General features: G+C 37.7%; 1 protein-coding gene across 2 annotated transcripts in view; it reads left to right on the top strand.

Moving 5' to 3' along the window:
* The window catches only part of LOC135216033 (cyclic AMP-dependent transcription factor ATF-2-like), a 59,628-nt gene that overhangs the window by 25,780 nt on the left and 14,639 nt on the right, over positions 1-19,209 (top strand). For both annotated transcript variants that reach the window (XM_064250976.1, XM_064250975.1), the window contains exon 2: positions 14,334-14,529. In XM_064250976.1, the coding sequence (XP_064107046.1) occupies positions 14,479-14,529 (51 nt within the window). In that variant the 5' untranslated portion in view covers positions 14,334-14,478. The remainder of the gene's footprint in view (positions 1-14,333; positions 14,530-19,209) is intronic.

Below are 19,209 nucleotides of genomic sequence, written 5' to 3'. Positions count from 1 at the left end.
GGACGTCTCACAGGAACATCTCCCTTCTGACAAGGTTCGTACAGGGAGTAAAGAATGTGAGGGGGGGGGTGGGCGGACAGACTCAGCAGGAGGAACCAGGTCCTTCATACAGAGTGGACCCTACACGAGGAAGTGTGTCTAGATCTCTGGTCGCTGTGGGGGACACCTCATGTGGATCTCTTCGCAACATTTCATTTCCAAAAGGCTGCCAGTCTTTTGCTCGGATCGTGGAAGATCCAAGAGCACTTATGGTAGACGCCTTTCCTGCTAAATTGGTCTCGAGTAGACGTATATGCTTTTTCCCCCATCATCTTAAAATCCTGATTAGTACTGAAAAGTTTTGTGTGGCGTCAAAGGAGACGAGGATGACGTAATCTAGCCCCTTTTGGCCGGGCCAAGATTGGTTCACGGAGGTGGTGAGTGGATCGTAGACTTTCCAAGATCCCTACCAAGAAGGACGGATTCTTCTCAGACAACCACACTTCAAGAGGTACCATCAAAACCTCCCCGCTCTCGCTCTGACTGCCTTTCGACTATCGAAAGACTTGTCAGAGCGAGAGGCTTTTTCTCGCGCCGAAGTGGCAAGCGCGATCGCGAGAGCACGCGAGAACCTCCACTACGAAAGTATACCAATCGAAGTGGGAGGTTTTTAGAAGGTGGTGTAGATCCAAGAAGTTGTCCTCCTCCACTACCTCTATAGCGGAAATTGCTGATTTCCTGCTATTCCTGAGAGAAAAATCTCATCTAGCTGTATCCACAATAAAGGGATACAGAAGTATGCTCTCGGCTGTATTCAGGAATAGAGGATTAGATCTGGCAGATAATAAAGATCTCCACGATCTCATAAGGTCATTTGAGACTTCAAACAGTCGAAGGAACCAGTACCTCCGAACTGGAACCTAGACGTAGTCCTCAAGTTTCTTTCATCTGAAAGATTCGAACCTCCTCATCTGGCATCGTTTAGAGACATCACCAGGAAATGCCTATTCCTATTATCTTTAGCTACGGCAAAGAGAATTAGTGAATTACATGCTCTGCAGGATAAGAAAAATAGGATTCAAGGGAGACTCAGCTATTTGCTCGTTTAAGACCCTGTTTTTAGCTAAAAACGAGAATCCCACGAATCCCTGGCCTAAGTCATTCGAAGTCAAAGGCATATCGAGTCTCGTAGGCAGAGAAGCAGAGAGGTCTCTATGCCCTGTAAGAGCTCTAAAGTTCTACCTTCAGAGAAAGCATCAGATGGGAGGCTCTAGACAAGGTCTTTGGTGCGCGGTAAAAGACCCCACAAGACTGATGTCCAAGAATGCTCTGGCATTCTTTGTGAGAAACGTCATTACAGACGCTCATAAGGTCTGTCCTGACGAACAGTTACAACTGTTGAGAGTTAAAGCTCATGAAGTGAGAGCTGTAGCGACGTCTCTCTCGTTTCATAAGAATATGTTGCTTAAAAACATCATAGATACGACATTTTGGAGATGCAACTCAGTATTTGCATCTCATTACTTGAAAGACGTTCGTGTGACATATAGAGAAGTGTTTTTTCTCTAGGTCCTTTCGTATCGGCGGGGATACGATTCTGGGTACGGGAGCCGACACCAATCCTTAAATGTATTATACTTTTCTTTCTTAATGGATATGGTCTAGAGTCTCTCGAAACAATGGAGGACTTGGTTTAGCACGGCGGCCATCTATTGTTGTTTTCAGTAAGAGAATCTTGTCATATCCAATTAGATGAGTATAATTTTTTTTTTAAATTATGTATGTGTGCGTAGTGGTTTTGAGTTACGGTTGTTGTGACGAGTTCGGGGATAACTCGGAACAATCCTTAGTTCTAACATATGGTTAGGATCAGGTGGTCGGGATTGGTTGTGTGCTCCTTCATAAGGTGTATTGTCATATAAGTGGATCAGCACCCATTGACAAAAGTCCTTTTGTTTTAGGCTCTGCCGAGTAAGCGGATAAGACCCCATCGGCAGACCCACAAGAACTCTTTGGCCATAGATCATATATCTCGCTAAAGTTTCTTGAGGTGATGCAGACTACTGGGCAAACACCCACGAAAGTCTACCACCTATCAGGTAGGAACCAAGGTTTTATTTATACCTACAACATATGTTGTTTACCTGTCTATTCCCATATTAGTAGTGTCTCGTTACCCTCCACCGAAAGGTGCCAATCAGCTATATATATCTGACAGGTAAGTTGATTGTATGAAAATGATATTGTTATTATACAATAAAGTTTCATACATACTTACCTGGCAGATATACGTATACAATTAAAGGCCCACCCAGCCTCCCCGCAGGAGACAGGTGGAAGAGAGAAAATATGATAGAAAACGGGATGGTTCCTAGTCCTGCCGCCCAGGGCAGGCCGGTAGATCACGACCTACCTGTAGCGAGTGGCGCGAAATTTGAATTTCTGTCGGGACGACGGAGTTCTTAGCTATGTATATATCTGCCAGGTAAGTATGTATGAAACTTTATTGTATAATAACAATATCATTTTTCCTAACTATACAAACCTGAGGTCCTTTACACATAGTCCCACCTCATGCCACCCCTCACTCTGCGTTTCCTGGGCCTAAAGCAAAGTGGCTCTTCACCTCCCAGTCGTGCGGTTGCGCGCACTGTCGGACAAGCAGTTAACTACCGCACTCCCTTGTTCGAAGCTTACGACTGGTTCCAGCTGCCGCAAGTTACATTCCTATTGTAAAGGGACCTCAGTTTATATAGTAGGAAAAATACAATTTTCGACAAATTGTTTTATTTTACGAAAAGCGTCACATGCTTATTTAGTTCGTATGGGGTCTTTCATATATCACATTATGTTGACAAAACTTCAGTCTTTTGAATGGTATGCTTTGAGTTGTAATTGTATTCTTGTTTCTCAAATTAAATATTGAGTGAATAAGACCCGGCCACTGTGATGATGGTGGATCGTCCGTGATTGTTTACCCTAATAGGGTAAACAACCAACTGGACTAGACGAGCCACTGACTACCGCGTTTGAGACCACCCTCCGAAAAAGTACTTTAACATGTCCTGACACTGGAGATGATCATCACAGTCATGAGTTGTTGGTGGTGAGAGGAGGAGCTCGAGACCTCTACTCTCCTTTCGAAGTAGGTAAACAATCACAGACGATCCATTGTCATCACGCTGGCCAGGCCTTATTCACATTGATATTTTAATTGGTGAAACAAGATACAATTACAACTTTAAGCATACCATTCAAAAGATTGAAGTTTTGCCAACATACATAATGCGATACATGTATATGGAAGCCCCATACGAACTAAAATAAGCATGTGATGCTCTTCGTAAAATATGTTTTCAAGGCAGTTTTGAAATCCAATATGGCAGCTATCGTCAGGCTGGCCGGTCTAACCACGGACAATCCACCATTTTTCCCAGCCTTCCCAGCACTCATTTTAACAATGATAGCGTATATATGTAACGTTTATTGATCTTACTCAAGATTGCAGTTGTAATCAGCACAATAAAACAACATTTTTTTGGCCCATATTAGTGAAAGTATGTAACTTGTTATTCCGGGGTCATGGTTTGAACTGAAATTCCAATTTTACCTTGTAATCCAGTGGTTTTTATCCTCCACTGATGCCATCACAACCAAACTCCACAGTGCTTATTTTGATAGTAATTATACACATTTTGGTCTTAATTCACTCAAAATTGCACTTGAACTACGTTGCAGTTCCTGGTTCCTAAGCACTCACTCCACAAACACAGTTACGGGCAGCACACAAGTAAACGTTTGGTTTATAAGGTGCAAAGCTTTATTCCCTTAATTGTTTATTTTACTCATTATTTAGTTTAACTTTTCTTTGTTACTTTAAAATGTTTATTTAATTCATGTCTATGATCCCTTTTTTGCAACCAAATTAACCCAGAAAAATTACAGATATTTCTAAAGTACATACGAGCAGACGACGGAAAAATCTAATCGTTGCCAAATTAGTGGAGCTTCACACATACACCAATGCATTTACAAACTGTTTCCATGAATTCTAGTTGTCGCAGTAATGCAATAATGATAAAATTGCTCTAATATGTATATATACCTTTATTATAAATAGATACGCTAATTTCACTTATTTTCCTGGTTTTGTGTAAGTCTTATACCCAGTTTGTAGGGTAACACAAACCAATTGGCAACACATCGTAGTTTCCTTGGATAAGCCGTAGTTGGTGTCATTGTTGACGATTGTTGTGAAAGGAAAGTGCCCAGCGTCTATGGATCCAAAAGTAGTGTGCGGATTTAGCACTTGAATGGAAAAGTTTATTGACACAAATGACTCCGCAAACATCGAGATGGCATCAATCTTATAAACTGGTTGGTGTTAAAAGTGAACATTTCGTAAGCGTCATGGAGGTATGTTTGCACTCCACATGGCTAGACTCTCATTAACCTCTGTTTAATCTTAAAATATGACCTTAGTTTCTAGCTTTGGAGTAAATACTTACTTTGAAAGGATAGTAAAGGTCTTCATCTGTTGCTCTCAGACCACTGATGACTCATGACTGGTACCCATCTATGGTGTAAGGACGTGTTAAAGTACTTTTTCGAAGGGTGGATCCACAACGCGATGAAAACTGGATCAGTCTAGTCTTAGTCAGTTGTTTCTCCTATGAAGAATGGTGTGGTCACAGTTATTGCAGCCATATCACAACTTTCCAAGGCAATGTATACGACAGTTTTTTATGCGCGTTTATTTTTTTGGACCCGTAACTTGTGGCTGTCAAAAACTGGGTGTAGGTTCTGCCTTGTAATGAACATACAATGTACATTGCACATCACTGCAGGATATATATATATATATATATATATATATATATATATATATATATATAATATATATATATATATATTATATATATATATATATATATATATATACAGGCGGTCCCCGGGTTACGACGGTTCCGGCTTACGACGTTCCGAGGTTACGACGCTTTTTCTTAAATATTCAATGGAAAAATCCGTCCTGGGTTACGACGCTTGTTCCAAGGTTACGACGCTGACGCTTGCGACGCTCCGATGTTAACGACGCTTTTAAAAAACACATACTATGATAAAAATCCTTTATAGTTTAGCACAGTATATTAATAAAAATAAGCTTCTGGTTAGATTACAACAAAAATTGAGGTTATGATGATTTTCGACACTTTTTATGTCGTATTTTTCTATGTTTTTTTGTGACGCCTCATATGCGGAACTAGTTTCCGAGCGAATGAATACATACTAGCTTGCGGTGTGCAAAGTTTACATATAACAGTCCAAAAGCGCAAATAATGAAAAAATCATTGCTTGTTTCCAGTAATAATAACAAAACGAAGTTTCTGGTTAGATTACAACACAAATTCCAAGTATCCAAAGAGAGACATTATCCTGATCAGAGAGAGAGAGAGAGAGAGAGAGAGAGAGAGAGAGAGAGAGAGAGAGAGAGGAGAGAGAGAGAAGAGAGAGGCGTCTTCCGACGCTCCGAGTTAAGGACAGAGAAGTGTTCGTTTCATTAAACGGCCTCTGACTCATGCCAGTAAATGTTTTGTTGATACTAATAATATAAGCCTATTTAAAGATACGTTTACTTTAATTAGTCTATAGATACGTAAATAGTAATCAACTGTTCTTGTAGCCCTCAAGATTTAGCAAAATCGAAGTATCCAAAGAGAGAGATTATCCAGTAACTGGAACCTTGACATACGAATTTAATTTGTTCCGTTACCATCGTCGTATATCAAAGCATTTTTTTCCCCATTAAAAATAATGTAATATGTATTATCCGTTCTAGCGCTATGAAACCACACCTAAACACAGCTAAATTACATATAATATATACACAATTTATACACAAAATAAACGAGTAATAACACACATAATGATAAAATAACAGCATTGTGATAAATGATAATAAATGTTAATAAAATCAATTAAAAAAAAAAAAAAAAAAAAAAAAAAAAAAAAAAAAAACAAAAAAAAGAAAGGAATTTTACTTACCACAACGAAAGAGGACGTGAGGGCCAAGCAGGGGGAGGAGGTAAGGGAAGGGTGGCAGGGACCGATTTGTTCTCTTTTATTTACGTATGTACACTAATAACTACGTAATAAACACAAATGAAATAACATTGCTAAACTAATTTTTATTTATTTTTTTTAATCAGTTTGTAGTTTAGAAATAATGGTGATGCCTTTGGAAGGTTTTTATAGCTTCCTTCTGCTTGATGATCGTGGATATTGTAGAAGGTTTATTTCGACCATACTCGTTTGCCAAATCGACGATACGAACGCCACGTTCATGCTTTGCTATAATTTCATATTTTGCTTCCATCGAAATCATTTTCTTTGGGGTTTTTCTTTTTTCTTATCACCTGCTTTGTCTTTAGCTTTGAGACCCATGGTTTAATAATAAAATAGACAAAATAACACGAAACTAAAGAACGACGTGTTAACATGCAGCACCAACAAACAAACAGACTGAACGCCATTTATCGGTCGCCTATACAACTAACACTCATCGCAAAATCGTATCTCAAATATTTCGTTGTATATCAAAGCTTATATTTTCGCAAATTTTCTGTTGTATCTCAAAACATTCGTATATTAGGGCAATCGTATGTCAAGGTTCCAGTGTAATTTGATCAGAGAGAAGAAGAGAGAGAGAGAGAGATAGAGAGAGAAGAGAGGAGGAGATAGAGAGAGAGAGAGACGTCTTTGGCAACAATGGTCTGGGGATTGACGTAACGTTTATTTTCTGAACAGATAGGACAGAGAAGTGTTCGTTTCATTAAACGGCCTCTGACTCATGGCAGGAAATGTTTTGTTGATACTAATATATAAGCCTATTTAAGATACGTTTTACTTTAATTAGTCTATATGATAACGTAAATAGTAATCAGCTGTTCTTGTAGCCCTCAAGATTTGGCAAAATCACTCCAGGTTGTACATAAAAACTTCAAGAATGTAGTGTCACCAGAGGATTACAATAGTTTTTACCTTCAAGAACCAGCATTCTTTTATGAAAATAACTCCAGGTTGTACATAAAACTACAAGAAACAACATGTAGTGTAACCAAAGGATTATTACAAGTAAGGTTTTTATAACTTTTTATTAGTTTAAGACATATTTCCAAGCGTCGTTCCGGCTTACGACGATTTTCGGCTTACGCCGCGTCTCAAAAACGGAACCCCCGTCGTAACCCGGGTACTGCCTGTATATATATATATATATATATATATATATATATATATATATATATATATATATATATATATATATATATATATATATATATATACTACAGTGGACCCCCCGTATTCGTGTTCTCCAGATTCGCGGACTCACACATTCGCGGATTTCTCTTGGGAACATTTCCCTGCATTATTCGCATAAAATTTGCGCATTCGCGTATTTTTCTATGATAAATATCCACAAATTCCTGGTTTTTTTTATGAATTTCATCATAAAATGCACTTTTTGTGATAAAACTATTAAAAAAAACCATGTAGGAAAATTTTTAGTGGGTTTTTCTTGAGTTTTAACTAACAGAATAGGCTGTTTTTAGCATTTTTATAGGGGTTCCAAACATTCGCGGATTCTAACTATTCACGGGGGGGTTGGTCTGGTACGCATCCCCCGCGAATACGGGGGACCACTGTATATATATATATATATATATTGGTATACCTCGAGATACGAAATTAATCCGTTTTCCAAGACCTCCAAAAACACCCCAGTAAATTTCATAATAAAGCTAAATTGACCTATAAACAATGAAATACTACAACAATTTGGACCATTCAAATACCTAACTTAATACGTACTGCTAATTACCTGTAAATAAAGTGTATTAGTGTACATGTAGACAAGAAATACTGTACGTATGTAGTAAAAATGTGGAAGCTTTACTTTTTCCGAGTGAGGCTATCTCTGAAAGTGTGACAGAGGAGGAGGACAAACGGCAGATACGTATGTAACTAAACTTTACGAAACATAAATAAATGTAAGGAAAACATACATAAACTAAACTTTACGAAACATAAAATAAAGAAATGTAAGAAAACATACATAAAAACTAAACTTTACGAAACACATTAACAAAACTGTAACACTTAACTTTACAAAAAACTAAAATTAAAATTTTTTTTTCTTTTTTTTTTTTTTTTTTTGATTTTACATTTTTTTTTACTTTTATATACTTTACATACTTTTTTTTTTTTTTTTTTTTTTTTTTTTATTTTTTTTTTTTTTGTTTTTTTTTTTTTTTTTTTTTTTTTTTTTTTTCACTTTCAACTTCATCAACCACTTTCAACTTTCTGTTTTTTAGTATCACTTCGTTCTTCCTTTTTGCTTACTCCTGCTAATACTAAAGGCCTCTTTAAAACTACTATCCAAGGAAGATTGCTTCTGCCTACTTTTCACAATGTTCCTGAAAAATGACTCGGCAAGCCTCATTGAACTGCGCAAGCATACGACCTGTGTAAGCCTTTTCGGGTGTCTTTTTTTTCAACAAATGATTGCACTTTATGAAAAGCAGCTGGAACAACCTTAATTTCTGCTGTTGTCAAAGGGTCGTCCTCCTCCTCCTCCTCGCCGCTGCTAGAAAACTCCTCTTGAACGACGGTTTGTTGCATGGCCTCCAACTCCTTCAGGTCATCCGTCGTAAGCTCCTCTTGGTGCTCCTTGAGAAGGTTGTTGATGTCGTCCTCGTCAAACGACCAGCTCTATGGACTTGCCGAGTGCAACGATCTCGTCAAGATCTGGTTGCAAAAGTTTCAGGATCGTCAACTGTTTCTGAATCTGCAGCACCAGCTTCGCCCACATCGAATCCCTCGAAGTCTCGGTGGATACAGCATCAGGCCAGAGTTTCCTCCACGAGGAATTCAAGGTTCGCCTAGAAACCTCCTGCCAAGCTGATCGATGAGTCGGATGCATATCACAACATCGAAATGCTCCCTCCAAAATTCACGCAAGGTGAGGTTTGTGGTGTGGGTAATGTCGAAACATCTCTTGAAAAGATGGTTTGTATACAGCTTCTTAAGTTCGATATCACTTGCTGGTCCATGGGCTGGAGGAGAGGGGTGGTGTTAGGCAGAAGATAAAGAACCTTGATGAAGGAATACACCGCTAGGATATCTTCTTCGAGGCCAGGAGATGGGGAGGGGTATTGTCCAACACCAGCAGACATTTCAGAGGGAGGCGCTTCTCTTCCAAGAATTTCTTCACTGTCGGGCCGAAACACAGATTTAACCCACTCTGTGAACAAAAGCCCTCGTTACCCAGGCTTTCGCATTAGCCCCTCCACATTACTGGAAGCTTCTCCTTAAGCACTGTGGGCCTTGAAGGCTCGATGAGTCTCGGAATGATAGAGCAGTAGGGTAGGGGCTTCACCTTGCAATCACTGGCGTTCGAACAAAGTGCGAGTGTTAGCCTATCTTTCTAGGCTTATGACCGGGTAGACTTCTCTTCTTCCTGCGTGATGTATGTCCGACGAGGCATTTTTTCCAAAAAGGCCAGTCCTCATCACAGCTGAAGACTTGCTGAGAACTGTAGCCTTCCTTGGTCATCATCTCGTCCGAAACGTCTTTTTAAAGGCTTCGGCCGCTTTCGTGTCTGAGCTGGCAGCCTCCACCGAATGGATGCCAGTCCGTTTATGGAATTTCTCGAACCACCCATGCAAAGCCTTGAGTCTGGGGTTGGCGTTGATGTCCCTTTTCCTCCTCGTCTTCGGCCTGGGCAATTCAAATCGCCGAAAATAGCGCTGGCCTTGTGGGAGATTGCTGTCTCCGTTATCCTATTGCCAGCGAATTTTCTTTGTCTTTTATCCAGACAAGAAGAAGCCTTTCCATCTCGTCGTGCACGTGGCCCTCTTGCTGGACAAAATAGTTGACGCCCTTGGAAGGTGTAGTCTGCTTTGTTGACATCCTTCTGCTTAAGGATGGTGCCTATTGTCGACGGATTTCGGCTGTATTCCTTGGGCGATCACACTCAATCGCATACCAGCTTCATACTTCTTGATAATCTCCATCTTCTTCTTCAAAGAAAGCATCCTCTTCTTCCGTGAAATTCAACCCGGGGACTGCCTGTATATATTTATAAATTTTATATTATATATATAATAATATATATATATATATATATATATATATATATATATATATATATATATATATATATATATATATATATATATATATATATATATATATATATATATATATATATATATATATATATATATATCTATCTATATATATATCTATCTATATATATATCTATCTATATATATCTATCTATATATATATATATATATATATATATATATATATATATATATATATATATATATATATATATATATATATATATATATATATATATATATATGTGTATATATATATATATATATATATATATATATATATATATATATATATATATATATATATAGATATATATATATTATATATATATAATAATCATATATATACCCAATATATATATTTTGGCACTTCTGTTGATTTTTTTAAACAAACACTGCACATTACATTCACAGTGTCTTTCACAGAAAAAGCAAAATGCTAGTGATGAACAAGTAATGTTCCGTGCTGGTGAAAAATTCACATTAGAAGAGGTAGAAAGGTGAATAGAACTTTCAGAATATTTATTTCGTTCAACTGTATGAGAGGCATTCTAGGATGATTGAAGCTGTCTTTTTATGAAGTTTGCACCCAAAAAGAATTTGTGGTTTTGCAGGGACTGTACTTCCAAAACTAGGCCTTGAAAGAATTGTCATTTTAATGTCCAGTGCCAAATAAAATTGAAAAACGTTAAGTTTATCTTAGTTTCAGACCACTCTGAGCTGATTAACAGCTCTCCTAGCGCTGGCCTGAAGGATTAGACATTTTTACGTGATAGGAACCAATTGGTTACCTAGCAACAGGACCTACAGTTTATTGTGGAATCTGAGTCACATTATATTGAGAAATTCATTTCTATCACCAGAAATAAATTCCTCTGATTCCCCATTGGCTGAGCCGAGAATCGAACTTCAGACCACTGGATTGGTAGTCGAGCGCGAAAGCCACCCGTCCAATGGGGGACTTAATAAAATTTAAAAATTTAGAAAAAACTCTGATCTTTCATTAATACACATTTTGTAGATTCTGCAAATCAAATAAACAGTTCAAAAGTGGTTGGACAATCATCATTATAATTGGATGAAATGAGACACTGTTCATTTCTAACTGTAAGCAAAACAATAATGTATCATCTGTTGGAATTTGACAAAACTACAACACTTTCCATAGCTTTAAGGCAAATGGCACAAATTATATGACAATTATAAGAACAGTTATCAGAGTTCAGCAGCAACAATCCTTTTTATGGAAAACATTTCATCAAAATTGAAAACAATCAGCAAAACTCAAAACATAACAAAATGCATTTTATGCATCTGTTAGCATGATTGATAAAACTGAATGTGTTCGAATGACAAGTACTATCATATGTCCTAAACTACCTGTACTTATCAGTAAAGCAACCTCTCACTAAGGAGGCTGTGGTGTTTATTTCTTTTTCAAATTTTGTGAAGATGGTTTGGGTTAGTAAGAGAGATATTAAACAAGTTGCCAACACACGGGGATGTGTCCATAATTTTGATAGCCCCATTCTGGCCACTAAAAGAGTGGTTTCCAGATCTGTTGGAACTGATAGTGGACTTACCAAGATTGCTCCCTCAGAAGACAAATTTGCTCAGACAACTGCACTTGAAGAGGTTTCATCAAAGGCTATCCCCTCTTGCTCGAGAGAATTCAAACTGTCCAACAGATTACATAGAGCAAAAGGGCTTTTCCAAGAAAGGCTGCTAGAGCAATTTCAGAATGTAAGCATAAATCCTCTGCAGCCGTCCACCAAAATAAGTGGGCAATCTTCTGCACATGGTGTAAACGAAAAGGTCTCTTGTCTTCAAAGAAAACTGCGACAGAAATTGCAGACTTTCTTCATTTCCTCTGAGATTACAGAGGATTATCTGTGTCTGTGATCAGGGGTCATAGCTATTCTCAACTCCATTTTCAGACATAGAGGATTAAATTTGTCAGAAAACCAGAACATCACAGACTTAATTAAAACTGAATACGAGTAAAAGATAGGAAAGATTCAGTGGCCTGGAATTAGAGTGTTGGTTTTAAAGTGACTTTCATGATCATGCCCCGTTTTTGAAACCATTGGATGATGCATCATTCCAAAACTTGACAAAGAAGACGCTTTTTTTAATATCCTTAGTAATAGCCGAAAGAGTAAGTGAATTTCAGGCTATGGATAGGAAAATCTGGTCCTACGGGGGGGACGCGATCTGTACAATTCTTAATTTTCTTGCCAAAAACAAGAATCCTAGTAGACCCTGGCCCCGTTCTTTTGTAATTTTTGTCAGAATTATTAGGGCATGAAAAAGAAGAGAGAGTCCTCTGCTCATTGAGAGCCCTGAAGTTCTACTTGAAAAAAACAGAGAAGACTGGAGGTCCTTCCAGTACGTAATTTAGGGACATCAGTAAAAGAGCCCTTACGTCCTCTTTCTAAGAATGCCCTGTCATTCTTAAGGGAAGTGATTAGAGAATCAAACTCTCAAATAGCTAAAGAATGTTTACCTATTCTCAAAATGAAAGCGCATGAAATTAGAGCGATTTCCTCTTATTTTTGTATTTAAGAAGAACCTTTCCTTGATGGAGATCCTTCAAGTTACTTTTTGGAGATGCAAGTCAGTGTTTGCTTCACGCTATCTAAGAGATAGAAACAGTGTATAGTGAATGCAATACGTTAGGCCCCTTATCAGTGGCTGACTATGTTGTTGGGGAAGGGAATTTAGGAAGCATTCCTTCCTACCTTTTTGCCTTGATTCAAGGTTGAAGGTTTTTGTGAGTCTGGGGCTACTGGGTACAAGGATACCTTCCAGTTGTTTTGGTGAAGGGTTCAAATTTAGTTTTATGGTACTTATAGGTAACAATGTTGATCTGGTCTTTGTTGGTATTGTGCCCCGGGCAGGGCCATTATGTACTTAATCTTTGCAAGTGATTAGACCAAAGGCTTTGCTTCATGCCTCCCACTAGGTAGTAGGCGACCTGGATCAAACTGCCCAACCTCTACCATGTAAGATGAGAGCCGACCAGGGGCAGTATTTTCTTGCAGAAGCTCTCTTACAAGGTAAGTAAACAACAAACATTTCAGAAATGTGAGCCCCTTTTCTATCCACAAATTCATTATCACATAATGATTTGGGGTAGAGTAGTCCATGTATCCCACCTCATGTCAATGTGGAATCAGCTATGTAATTACTTGGTAAGTTACTTATGGAAAAATGAAATTTTTGTGATAAAATGAAATTTTTCACATACATACTTATCAACTAATTACGGAATGGGAGGCCCCACCCCCACAATTGGGTGATTATTAGTCATAAACAAATTAAAGCAGTTTGCTCAGTTGTTCGTCTTCTTCCTGAAAGTGAGCGGGACTAGTTTCCTATAGCCAAAACAAAGAAGAATCGCTACCGCTAATTCTAAATTTTAGCAGCCGGTGCTAGAAACTGTTAGCTTTGTAATTACTTGGTAAGTATATGTAAAATATTATTTTATCATAAAAATTTAATTTTAGTCTTAACTCTTTGAAAACAAAGCCAGGTCAGTTTGGGTGAGCATATATATTAATTATCCTGAAAAAAAAACATTCTCTCTCTCTCTCTCTCTCTCTCTCTCTCTCTCTCTCTCTCTCTCTCTCTCTCTCTCTCTCTCTCGTCTCTCTCTCTCTCTCTCTCTCTATATATATAATATAATATATATATATATTATATTATTATATAATACTACTTATATATTATATACTATATTTATATTATATATATATATATATATTATATATTGTATATATATATATATATATATATATATAGATATAATATTATATATTTTATATATATATATAATTTTTGGTCATATATTTCATTTCTGAAGTTACATTGCAATAAAGGCGGTTTTGCCACAGAACTCAGGTTTGGTTATCAAGGAAAAAAAATGCAAATTGTCTTGAATTTTGAATGCCTTGAATCTAATGTTTTTCATTTCCAGCCTATGTTGAAAAATATACTTGCATTTTTGACAAGGGTATGTATATTTTGCCCGATTTCCCAAATTGTTGAGAAATAGATTATTTCAGTATGTCAGTGTTAGGCTCAGGTTGACCCTTCATTCTTATTTTTTATGTAGTACAGCATATGCTATATAGTCAAGTATGTATTAAAAACCCCTTTGATTTTCAGGGTCACCACGTAACAAAAGAAGAATATTGGCTACTTTGTAAAGACCAGTTGGGCCAGGCAGGCTCCCAACTTTAGTGGTCAAGTCCTGCTTGTGTTTGATTTTACAAAACGGTCCTGTGGCCAATAAATTGTATATTTGGAAGTCATGGGAGAAGTGGATAAACCGTTTGGATGTCCTCAGCCTGGCTGCGGAATGGTAAGTGTACATTATGCTTTGTTGAACATTGTGCTCTGTCAAAAAATACATACTATGTCAGTTAATAGAATGTAATTGTATCCATTCAAGAGACAGTCCCTTTATTTTACTTATGTCGCACCCATAATTCATATGGGCTTTATGTAGTTTGAAAAATACTGCCAGTGGAAATATCTGAGGGAGGGGGATCCAGGGTTTTAGACCTACTACTATACTTAGGGGGATCCAGGGTTTTAGACCTACTACTATGCTTAGGTTGCTAACAGATATTCAAAAACTTTAGATAGTATTGGAGTTATAGAAATAAAGTGGTAATTAACCCATTTAATCCCATGGTTGCATTTTTGCGACATGCAACATACCTACACGTGGTTCACCTGTAGCATGTATTAGCACAGGTACCTTGTTTACAACCAAAGCAGTGTTGTCTTCCCAACTCCCATGGCTGATACACCTGAGTGTTATATCCATGAACTAATTTTTCCCAAGATATTTCCATCTAAATTTGTGCAAATTTATCCATTTATCTGGATCAATGGCTTATCACAAAAAGAAGTAAGTAGTTCAAAACAATTGTAGTATTTCAATTGAAGTATTTTGTTCTTTAACTATTTATCACATACTATAATTGATTCTCAAGCTTTTAGAAGCAGTTCCTTAGCTCTCAAATAATACTTGTCTTAATATTTTCTATAAAAAGTAAAGAAAATTGAATGTGAAAATGCAACAATAGTCATCCCATCCCTTTTCAGTGTTGCATTTTTGCAATGATGGGAATACAGCAAAAAGATGAATCTGCTTTTGGCTGAGTACTATAGAATTTTTTCTTCAACTTCATGTAACAATTACATAATTCCTGTTGTAACAGCAAAGATAGTGTAACACTATTTATTACAAAAAATTATCATAAAATTGTAAAGTATTTTAAGTGGCAATATAAAGCATGTTCTTTGGATGCCATTGTTACTAATCATGAAGATGTATTTTAAAATTTTTAGTAAATTTTGCAACAGAGATCAAATAAAAAACTGGAATCTGATCTGATAAACCATATGATTTTGTAAAGAAAAGTGTTTCGGTCAGTCGCTGCTAGTTGGCATTGTTGTTTAAAGCCAGCTCACTCTGCTGGTATTGTTTTTACCAAGTACATATACTTGTACAGGAACATTTCCTTAGTTTTTGTGGCTTTCTGTACTGTATTTTGATTCAGTCATGGGTCCCAAGACGGCCATTGCAAACACAAATAGAAAAGAAAATGTAAAGAACCGTTTGGTGATTATTGGCCTCATTGGACATAGGCCAGTTTATAATATATATATATATATATATATATATATAACTAATATATATATATATATTAATTTACATATATTATAATATATATATATATATATATATATATATAGAGGTATATATAGTAATATATATATATATATATATATATATATATGGTATATATATATATATATATATATATATATATATATATATATATATATATAATAATATATATATATATATAGGTATATATATCTATATAGGATATATATATATATATATATATATATATAATATATTATAGGTATATATATATATGTATATATATATATATATATATATAATTATATATATATATATATATTATCTGTATATGTATATGTATATGTATATGTATGATGTATATATATATATATGTATATGTAATGTATATATATATATACTATATATATATATATATATATATATATAATATATATTATATATATATATATACTATATATACATACATACATACATACATCCATTCATACATTTACTATGATATGTTATTTAGCTGTGAAGGTATTTAACTGTAATTTAAGTGTAATGTTTTGTATAAAAGGGCAAATTTAGGGTAATAACTGGAGGTCAAGAATGGACTAATCCAGTTTCAGTTATTTTTTATGAAAAAATGTATTCCGATCTCAGCTGAATCACATCTCAACGCTTTTCTTGGGACGGATTAGCATCTTCATCTTCTCTTTTTTTACCTTTGTCATCATCATCATCTTCATCTCACCCTCCTCATTCTCAAGTTAGATGTTGGAGGATTAAGGACTGTCGCTTCATCTTCTGAGAGTCTGAGAGCTGTGTCATCATCTTCCTCTCACGGACATGTGTCACCACTGTCTTCACCTCAACCCAGTCATCCATTTATCACCTCCTCATCCAAGTCATCCGTTCTTCTCAACCCATACAAGTTCGAAGTTGATGGACCTCCCGGTTAGAAGGCCAGTTGCTCAGAGGCCTCCAGGACATTCTACTTCTCCTCAATTCAGGTCTTGTTCACCTATGAGGACTAGGGAAGCCTTGCCTGATAGTATGTAACATCCGTGGACATGGACATGTTACAGGTTGCGGCTCGCCTGATAGTTATGTCCATGACTACATATCTACCCTCCAATGTACTTCTAGGACTTTTCTTGAACAGGGACTGATGTACGTCCGTATTCCTACATTCGTGGATGTTATTCTTCAGTGGAAAGGGATGAGGTATGTCCATTGAGTGGGAAGTTTTCTGTTGCCAGAGGAAGCGATCAGGACCCCCATCTTCCTTCTACTTCAGGACTTCAGCCTTCTTTGCTGGATACAGAGGATCGTGAGTCAAGAGTTTCTTTCTTCGTACATGGAGATTATTGATCTCATTTGTGAGCTTAATAATCTCTAAGAGGATTGACTCTGTCTTTAATGACCCCTACAAGGACTGAAGAAGAATGTGAGGACATCTTTTGAGTTGCCTCGGGCTGGACATGCTAATTCAGTCGTAGAGCCTGTGAATTCTTTGGTTTTGGGACGGGATAAATCTCTCCATTCTAACAGGTCATTCAAGCATCTTCCTCTTCCGCTTATTCATCATAAGAAGTATTGTTCAACAAATCTTATGCCACTGGTGCACTGGTGCTAAGACCATATTGTACCTTGGACATTTAAATGCAAATTTATGGGCTAACTTGCTACTAATCAGAAGGGATACAGCCCTCTCTAAAGTAGCTTGATCAGTTGATACGGACTCTTTGCTATCCTTGGGGAATGGGGATCTAGAATCCCAGCTACTTCTGCTTAGGGATCACTTGGAGGCTGTTATAGACATGACAGGCTGACAATAACAATAGACTTGTCCAAAAGGCAGTTACTAAGTCGTCAGCTCAGTCTTGTTTGTCCACTCCAAGGCAGAATAGGCAGCCCCTTACTAGGAAGATTTCAAGACCATTTGCTTCTCAACCAGCTCCAACATCAAAGAAGCGCGCCATAGTGGCGTGGTCAGTATGGTGTTGGCGTGCCATCTTGGTGGCCCCGAGTTCAATTCTCGGGCATTCCACTGAGGAGTGAGAGATGTGTATTTCTGGTTATAGAAGTTCACTCTCAACGTGGTTTGGAAGTCACGTAACGCTGTTGGTCCTTTTACTGAATAACCACTGAGGCAGCCTCAGTAATGTCCCTTTGTCTCGGTCTTCAAAAACCTGGGAAGGGGACCAGGGGCAGAGGCAGGGGACAATGTGGATAGAATGGATGCCACTCCCCACCTGTTGGCGCCTGTGGTGTGGATGCCTGGCAAGCCATTGGGTTACATGGCAGATGCACGGAGCGGAACTGTGGGTAGATGTCCTTCGGGTAGGGTATTTAGTACTTCTGTTTGACTTCCTTCCTGCTCTCTCTGATCATCATCCTCCCACACCTGACTTAACCCAAGGCTCTCTGAAGCAGTTAGCTCTCCAGAAGCAAGTAAGGGAGATGATGGACAAGGGGGATGTGGAAAGGTTAGTACATCCCTCTCTGTGGTTCTACAGTTAAGTCTTCCTGGTACCAAAAGCCACTGGCAATTGGAGACCAGTGATAGATCCCTCAACTCTGAGCCACTTCATCAGGAAGACTAGGTTCAGAAAGGAGACACCCCGGTTGTCTTAAGGCAATGGTTATGGTTGGCAGCCATAAGGAAGAGCGACTTCATGCTGACTATATCCTTTAAGGACGTCCACTTTCAGATTCCTATCCACCCTTCATCCAGGAAATTCCTCTTATTCAGTCTTGGGGAGCAAGGGTTTGAGTTCAAAGTCCTTTGCTTTGGGTTGACAACAGCCCCACAAGTGTTCACAAGTCTTTACCCTAGTGTCGATATGGGCTTATGCTTAGGGGATTCCCTGTTAAGTTGAAATACCTCGATGATTTGTTGTTCTGAGCAAGTTCCTGGGAAAGGTTGATTTGGGAAAAGGACCATCTCCAGTTTTTTCACAGCCTAGGTATCGTGGTAAGTCTGGAAAAGTCCAATCTCCTTCCCAGCCAGAGGATTCTATACCTGGAGATGATAATAGATAGCATCATCAAGGGTTTTCCTGTCAGACGAGAAGATACAGAAGTTCAGGACGGTAGCTCTTCCCTTCCTTTTGAGGGGAGAGCAACCAGCTCACCAGTGGCAAGTAGTTTTGGGCCTCTTTTGACTACTCTAGAGAGAAACTGGTCCCTTATGGGCGTCTTCATATTCGATCATTACAATGGAGACTAAGGAGTTTTGGCCTCCAGCAGGATACTCCATGCAGCTTCAGGTTCTTCTGTCGATAGAGGTGAGAAGTGACCTTCTATGGTGGTTGGACAACCAGAACCTAACAATGGGTTTTCCTCTTCATTCACCCCCCCTCCGGACCT

The sequence above is a fragment of the Macrobrachium nipponense genome, chromosome 6 (genome assembly GCF_015104395.2).
Source record: "Macrobrachium nipponense isolate FS-2020 chromosome 6, ASM1510439v2, whole genome shotgun sequence".
NCBI lineage: Eukaryota > Metazoa > Arthropoda > Malacostraca > Decapoda > Palaemonidae > Macrobrachium > Macrobrachium nipponense.
This window is presented reverse-complemented; position numbering and strand designations above follow the sequence as displayed.